Consider the following 8,601-nt stretch of genomic DNA (forward strand, 5'->3'; position numbering starts at 1 on the left):
TTTTGTTCTTCAGTCTAGTTGTGGAGGATGTTGCTTCACTGGCCCAATTGGCACCATCATTGCGCTCTTCCCGGGCGAGGCAGATCAGTCGCAGGCTTCTGGACGGCCGCTCACTGCGGCTCCTGGCTGCTCACGCTGGCTGCTGGTTACATACAGTAGCCCATGGCAACCCACTGCCACAGGGGCTGCAGTCTATGCCATCTCCAGCGACTCCCGGCAGCCCAGCCCCAGGTTGAGCTGTTGTTCAGCATCTTAGCTGTAGAGGGCAGCATCACTGGCCCTCATATGTGGGATCCGAACCGGGGCCCTCTGGCGTCCCAAGCCAGTTCTTAACCATCGTGCACTCGGCCGGCCCCAGATGTTATTTCTTTTCCTTCTACCTCCCTGACCTCCCTCCCTCTCTTCCAGACAAAATTAATTGCTCTTCCCCCTGTGTTTCCATAGCACTTCGTTCACGCCTGTAGCACAGTACTATACTTTATGACAGTTACAGGTTATGTCCCTTTTCCCCTTCTTGGCTGTGAGCTGCTTGGGGGTGGGAACCTGGTCCTGCACATCTATAAGACCTACTGCATGTTCAATACATAGTAGGGACTCAGTCAGTGTTGCAGAGGACGGATGTAGTAGAAAGCGGTCCCTCCTGCCCTATGTGAGTGGGTACCCCCTGATGATACCCAGATGGCATACTTAAATGCTCAGGGCATCTGGAGTGAGAAGAGGTACCCTAAACAGATAAGTAATGAGCAGTTCCTGTGATGCAGGGACTGTGCAGTAGGAATGGACGAGACACAATCACCGCTCTCAAGCTCCCATATAAAGAGGGTGGAGACGGTGGCATGGCAGGGTGATGGACCAATGTGGCAGGTGTGTCCGGGCACCTGCTCAAGCCAAACAGAGGGAGGGGCCAACTCTTCATTGGAAGATAGAAGTGTGGAATTTGAATTGGAAGAAAAGAGCTGAGCAAACAAACAGAAGCAGGTGTGAGCAAAAACAGCCTGTGAACCTAGAGGGGTCCTGTTAAGGAACAAGAGAAAGCCAGGTGGGGCTCTCAATACTATTCAGATATGTACAGTGCTAAAACTCAACGTCTCTCATCAAAATGTTTTTATTGTGGTAAAATAATATATAACATACATTTGAGCTAATATTTATTGAGTGCCTACAAACTGCCCGGTACTATTTTACGCTCTGGGGCTACAGAAAGGGACGAAACAAAAATTTCTGCCCTCAAGGAGCTCACATTGTAGAAAGGTAAAACAGACAATAAGCAGAAATTAAATAAAATACATAGTATTTTTTAAACGTTTAAAAAATTGAGATATAATTCACATAACAAAGAATTCATTATTTTAAAGTGTACAATTCAGTGGATTTTAGTAGATTCACTATTGTGTACAATCGTCACCACATCTAATTTCACGACATTTCCATCGCCCCCTCCCCCCCAAAATAACAAACCCATACCTATTAGGGGTCAATCTCTATTGTCCTTCCCTTAGTCCCTGACAGTTATTCATCTACTTCCTGTCTATGGATTTGCCTATTTTGGCCATTTCATATCAATGGAATCATATAATATGTGCCCTTTTGTGTCTGCCTTCTTTGACTTGGCATGTTTTTAAGGGTCATCCATGTTGTAGGATGTATTAATACTTAACCTCTTTATGACTCAATAATATTCCATTGTATGGATATGCCACATTTTGTTTATCCATCAGCGCTAGACATTTGGGTTGTTTCTACTTTGTGACTATTATGAATAACGCTGCTATGACATTTGTGTACAGGTTTTTGTGTGAACATACATTTTCATTGCATTTGGGTGTATACCTAAGAGTGGATTGCCGGGGCATGTGGTAATTCTATGTTTAACTTTAGAGAAACTGTTTTCCACATTGGTTACGCCATTTTACATCGTCACCAGCAATGTATGAGGGTTCCAATTTCTCCACATCCTCCCAACCTTTACGTAACTCATTCATTCACTTATTTATTTACATAGTATTGATTTGTTTTATTATAGCCATCCTAGTGGGTGCAATGTGGCATCTTATTGCAGTTTTGATATATATTTCCCTAATGACTCATGATGTTCAACATCTTTTCATGTGCCTATTGGTCATTTGTAGATCTTTGGGAAAATGTCTATTCAGATCCTTTGCCCATTTTTAAATTGGATTATTCATTTCTTTGTTGTTGAGTTTTTAAGAGTTCTTTATACATAGTTTAGCTATTACGCCCTTATCAGACATATTACACCTTATCAGACATTCTAGTTTTTAGCCCTTACATTTGGAGTTTTGACCCATTTTGAGTTAATTTTCGGATGTAGTGTGATGTAGGAGTCCAACTTTATTCTTTTGGATGTGGATATCTAGTTTTCCCACTATTATTTGTTAAAGAAACTGTCCTTTCTCCATTGAATGCCCTTGGAACTCTTGTCAAGAATCAGTTGACCATCTGTATGAGGGTTGATTCTGGGCTCTCAATTCTATTCCATTGATGTCTATGTCTATCCTTATGACAGGCCACACTGTCTTGATTACTGTAACTTTGTAGTAAGTTTTGAAATTGGGAAGTGTGAGTCCTCCATCTTTGTCCTTTGGGGGAGGAGGGGGGTGGAGGGAGGATTCCTTGCATTTCCATATGAATTTCCATGTGATCAGCTTGTCAATGTCTGCAAAAAAAAGAAAGTGGGAATTTGGGTAGGGAGTACATTGAATCTGTAAATCAATTTGAGGAGTATTGCCATCTTAACAATATTAAGTCTTCCAACCCTTGAACATAGGATGTCTTTAAAAATGTTTTGTAGTGACACATATATAAGTATCATATATAAGTATTGCACTTCTTTGGTTAAATGTATTCCTAATTTTTAATTCCTTTTGATACTATTGTAAATCAAATTGTGTTCTTAATTTCATTTTCAGATTATTCATTGCTAATGTGACACATAGTATCTTAGGGGAAATAGATAGAGCGTAAACAAAGTTAGAACAGTTGTTAGATCTAATATAGAAATAAATTTAAAGAAGGCAGTGGGCTGGTGTAGCTTGTGCCTGTGAGAAAGTGACTAATCTTGTGAACCTTTATTTTCCTTACCTGTAAAAAAAACTAGCTATCCTAATGGCTTCACAGGGCTAGTATTAAGTGTACATGAAATAATTTTTTAAAAACTGTTTGGCACATAGTAGATTATTAACTAATCTTGATGCCCTCTCGTATCCCCTCTTTTTTCCTCCTTTCCTTAAAACTGTAACTCTTTTTATTAATTGCAGACTAAGCCCATGTTAGAGCCTCTGTGCCAGGAACCAAGGAACCAAGTCTCTATCTCTAAACCCATCTCTGCTGAAAATCCCACCTAATGTCCAGAGACACCCCCCATCCTCCACCCCATCCCCAGTGCCTATAACTGAATCCCAGCCATCTGCTGCCAGGTGCCAGATCTCCTGGTGCCAAATGTCCAATGATGGAAACATGTTTTGGAGACATGTTTCTAGTCTTATATGCCACTAGTGGTGGATGCCCATCATTCTTTTTATTAAGACTTTAGAAAGGTCCCGCTCCTTTTAAGATGGTGATACAAATTTTAGGAAAACCATCTCTGTGTCCCATGTTTGTAAACAAGAATGCTCACACTGGGTAAGCTCGTGTCAGATTTGCACAGCAAGCCTATGAGGAACCCCTGTCAGATCTCTTAGCTAATATGCAACTGGAAAGCAGATGCCTGATAATTGCAAACTCAAAAGTGATTCAAGCAGAAAATAAGGAATTTGGAGTCAAAACGGAATGTTTTCCCAAGAGATCAATAGTATTCTAGACCATTCCTTTTAGAATCAATAGGTATAGCCAAATAATAAGTTACTTATATTTAAAAGGAGGAAGGCTGTCTGTCATTGGATCCCTCTTTGAATTCCCATAGTATTTTGCATGGTCCTCTTGGCGCCAAATCATGCTGTGTTGTAGTTACCTGTTTTGGATCTCTCTCCATCTGTTTCGGAATTCCTCTAAAGTATGTTCAATTAATTATGTTCTATAAATATCGATTGACAACTGCTTTGTGCATTGAGCCCATTGTGAGGTTTGGTGGATTAAAAAAATGAGATAGACATGAGCTGACTCTACCTAATCAGCATCCTCAAGGTGACAGAAGATACTAACTAAACATGTTGTAACTGAATTGATTAGATCCTGAGGGTTTTATTTTGACCCCCTTCTCTGTATTTCTTGAATACATCATTGCATTTTGAGAAAAGAGTAGCGGTTAAGGGAGAGGGTCAACATTATTAAGACCCGAGTAAAATCAAGAGAAAATGAGGTTCATTTGCCACTTGATAAGAAGCAAGAGTCTAGTCGGAGAAATAGAAGGGACCAAAGCGAGGCAAATTGGGAAAGAATTGGTGACTGTATGGGACAAGGAGATGGAATGGCAAGGACAGGGTTCACAGGCTTCTCTAACTACTTCTCTTGCTCTTTGTCTTTCTTAAAGGAAAAGCTGTTTTTCTTGCAAGAGATAAACATCACCTCTCAGACATCTGCCATCTGATCCGCCATGATGTGCCCTACCTGTTCCAGAAGTATGTGAAGGAGTCACATGGAAAAGATATCCGGGTGGTGGTGGTTGGGGGCCAAGTGATCGGCTCGATGCTCCGCTGCTCCACCGACGGACGGATGCAGAGCAACTGCTCCCTTGGTAAGGTATAAAAGCTCAGAGTCCATTTGTGGGTCATGGGAGGCCACAAGGATTGTTTTATAAGGCTGTTTCGACCCATTCAGGAAACGTGTGCCAATCCCTCCTATCTAGTCAGACCCTCTGCTGGGCACCAGGATCACAGACTAGAATTAGAAATAGTCCCTTACCTTTAGCAGCAAGCAGTCCAGGAGAAGGACAGGTGGGTATAAGTGCTATGACATAGGTCAGGCCAGGGGGTCAGGACGCTGAGGTTGGAAACCGATCCTGTAAGTGGTAGGACTTAGCAGTCAGATTTCAACAAGGGAGTGACATGAGGATTCGTGTTTGAGAAAGACTGACACCTGTGTAGAGGATAGATTGAAGACATCAGATGGGAGGCAGGGAGACAAGTTTGTAAGCTGCTCTAACAGCTCAGGCAAGAAATAGTGAGGGTCTTAACTAAGGCAATCGCAGGATACAGCATAGTCTGCTTTTACATAATTATTGAGGATTGTGTCTTTCTTATATGTATGATGTTATTGGAAAGGTGCAGTTTATGTTTGGGTCAAATGCATAACCCACCCCATGAACCTATTGATAAAGCTTGTTTTCTATTGTGGTAAATGGAGATGTTCCAGGAGGGATGCAAATTCGTGTCCCCATCACAGAAAGCTATTGTCAACCTCATTGAATGGATTTGTATGTTGATAATATGAAAAAAAACCAAAAACTTATAGTTATTATTTCCTAAATCGCCACTTGAGTGTACCAACTCTAGTGACTAAGAGAGAGGCCGAGACACTGATTTTGTCCTTCCTTCATTAATTCTGGTCAAGCAGTTTCCTCAAGTGGACTCTGTAGTAGATGTTGAGAGTGTAGCGATTAATGAGAGTCCTTGCCCTCAGGAAGCTTCTGGTCCAGTAAAGGAGAAGACACATAAACAGATCACTGTAAGACATTGTGATAAAGTGGTGTGATAGAGGCAAATTCTAGGTTCAGGCTGACACAGTACTGAGTACGTAACATACTATCTCATTTAATTTCCACGCTAATCATGTGCAGTGCCACAGCATTGAACCTTATGTGTTACCGTTTTATCTTTTTTAGTCACTGTAAAGAATCCATTCTCTGACAATGAACCACACAGTTTTGTAGTTTATCCACGTTACTTTTCTTGCTGTATTTATAGCCTTTTCTTTATACAGTGTGATAGGTGGGGAAAGCACAGTGTTAAGGAAAAGACGTTAATTATTGGACCTGAGAATATAAGTGTTAAGTCTTTCCAGAGGGACTAAGGGAAACAATTAAATCTGAGGTCTTAGCTTTTTAACAAGCAAGGGCAGTCAGGCTCTTTCTGTCCTTGGCATAGGATTTTGTTCCACAAGCCTCTCCATCTCTCTCTTCTTAAAAAATAATGTTGGGGCGGCCGGTTGACTCAGGTGGTTAGAGCACAGGCTCATAACACCAAGGCTGTGGGTTCGATTCCCACGTGGGCCAAGGAGCTGAACCCTCCCCAACTAGATTGAAATAACTACTTGACTTGATGGGTCCTGGAAAAACACACTGTTCCCCAATAAAATTTCTAAAAAATAATAATACTACTAATAATAATGTTAATTTTGTGTTTTTTTTCTAATTATAAAAGGAATACATTCTCAAAGTAGAAAATTTGGAGAAGACAGCTAAGTCAAATGAAAAGATATTAATCATTAATCCCACCATCTTGAGACAACCAATGTGAACATTTTGGTATCATTCTTTCCGATCTTTTTCTCTAATATTGTCTTTTTGCATAGTTATGGTTATACTGTGCAGTTTTTATTCCTTCTACGTATCTTCCCATGGGATCAAAAACTCTCTACCAGCATTATTATTAATGGTTATTAAACATGTTGTTTTCTGTATTGTGAGATATTACGATTATAATTTTTCATTTATTCATCAACAAATATTTATTGATTACCTATTATGTTCCAGGCACAATGATTGTTCAGCATTTTAAATAACTCTACCATCAACATGTCTGCATGAAGCGCTTTTTCTATTCCATAAGATTATTTCCTTAGTCAGGGAATGACTGGGTCTAGATAAGAAATGACCAAATTGCTTTCCCAAAGAGCGTCCCGATTCTCATCAGGCCTTTTGTGAGTAACGAAAAGGCCCTTCTCCCTGCCCTGCCTCAGCGTTCCCTCTTATCCCCCTTGAAGGGCCATTTGCCTTGTTGGTCAGTGTCTGATGTCATCGCCACATGACTGTGTTTTCCCCACAGGTGGTGTGGGCGTCATGTGCCCGCTGACAGAGCAAGGCAAGCAGCTGGCTATCCAGGTGTCCAACATCCTGGGCATGGACTTCTGTGGCATTGACCTCCTCATCATGGATGATGGCTCCTTTGTGGTGTGCGAGGCCAACGCCAACGTCGGTTTCCTCGCCTTCGACCAGGCGTGCAACTTAGACGTGGGTGGGATCATTGCAGACTATGCCATGTCCTTGCTGCCAAGTCGGCAGCCTGGGAAAATGGCTGTCCTCCCAGGACTGTCTAGTCCTAGGGAGAAGAAAGAGTCAGATGGCTGTGCTTCAGCTCAGGGAGTTGCAGAGAGCATCTATACCATCAACAGCGGGTCTACCTCAAGTGAGAGTGAGCCTGAACTGGGAGAAATACGGGATTCCTCAGCAAGCACAGCGGGACCCCCACCCCCCACGCTGCCTGAACCCAGCTACAACATTAACAACAGGATTGCTTCCGAATTAAAACTGAAGTGAATTCCTGCTTTTTTTTTGGCAGCATTTAAAACAAATCCTACTGCTTCCCTCGTAGTTTTGAGTGAATAAAATCGGGACTAATGTGATTTCATTTGCACAGAAACTAGAAATCCCATCTGGGCACTCAGCATTCTTTCTAATGATGATTTAAGCAAATGGACTAGCTTTGTGGTTTTTACCAAGACTGATCTCAAAACACTCACCAAGAACAACATCCCGACTGATTGATTGGAGACCAATGTCGGCTGCAAGCACTTGGATATCACGGCTGATTTTAAGGAGCTGACTCTGTGCTGCTGCTTCTGGCTTTTAGCACTACAGCCCATTTACTCAGAGAGGCTTCTGGAAATACTGTACTCAAAGCAACCACCATATGGAGGTGCTTGCAGAAGAGGCGGAATGTGACTGCAGATAATGTGCTCTTCATTAAGCGTGTGTGTGTGTGTGTGTGTGTGTGTGTGTGTGTGTGTGNTTGCACAGAAACTAGAAATCCCATCTGGGCACTCAGCATTCTTTCTAATGATGATTTAAGCAAATGGACTAGCTTTGTGGTTTTTACCAAGACTGATCTCAAAACACTCACCAAGAACAGCATCCCGGCTGATTGATTGGAGACCAATGTCTGCTGCAAGCACTTGGATATCATGGCTGATTTTAAGGAGCTGACTCTGTGCTGCTGCTTCTGGCTTTAGCAGTACAGCCCATTTACTCAGAGAGGCTCCTGGAAATACTGTACTCAAAGCAACCACCATATGGAGGCACTTGCAGAAGAGGTGGAATGTGACTGCAGATTGTGTGTTTGTGTTTAAGCGTGTGTGTGTGTGTGTGTGTGTGTGTGTGTGTGTGTGTGTGTGTGTGTGATGCTGGGAGAATACACAGTTCAAACCCTGTTGAAGGATCAATCTCTGCTCCTCATCAATCACCATCTTAACCCTATTTCTCTGACACTCAGGATATGATGTTCTAGGGAGCTTCCTCACTAGTATTTTCAATGAAGCATTTTGTAGAAAGTGAAATTGAAGGTTCTTTGACTTCAGTGGTTGGCACATGTCCTGCTCTGTAACTGGGGCTTCCTACAAATTGCTTTGCCATTCTGGATTTACAGACCTGCTTCAAACTAACGCCAGCCCCAGCAGCCTCTTGCACCTTTGCTGCCTTTGGCCTCAGCT

General features: G+C 42.1%; 1 protein-coding gene across 1 annotated transcript in view; it reads left to right on the forward strand.

Moving 5' to 3' along the window:
* Positions 1 to 7,644, forward strand: part of RIMKLA (ribosomal modification protein rimK like family member A) — a 24,810-nt gene extending 17,166 nt beyond the window's left edge. The window contains exons 4-5 of the mRNA XM_019643684.1: positions 4,490 to 4,693; positions 6,942 to 7,644. Coding sequence (XP_019499229.1) covers positions 4,490 to 4,693; positions 6,942 to 7,432 — 695 coding nt within the window. The 3' untranslated portion in view covers positions 7,433 to 7,644. The remainder of the gene's footprint in view (positions 1 to 4,489; positions 4,694 to 6,941) is intronic.
* Positions 7,645 to 8,601: the final 957 nt, after the last annotated feature.

This window comes from Hipposideros armiger, unplaced genomic scaffold, assembly GCF_001890085.2.
Source record: "Hipposideros armiger isolate ML-2016 unplaced genomic scaffold, ASM189008v1 scaffold_82, whole genome shotgun sequence".
NCBI lineage: Eukaryota > Metazoa > Chordata > Mammalia > Chiroptera > Hipposideridae > Hipposideros > Hipposideros armiger.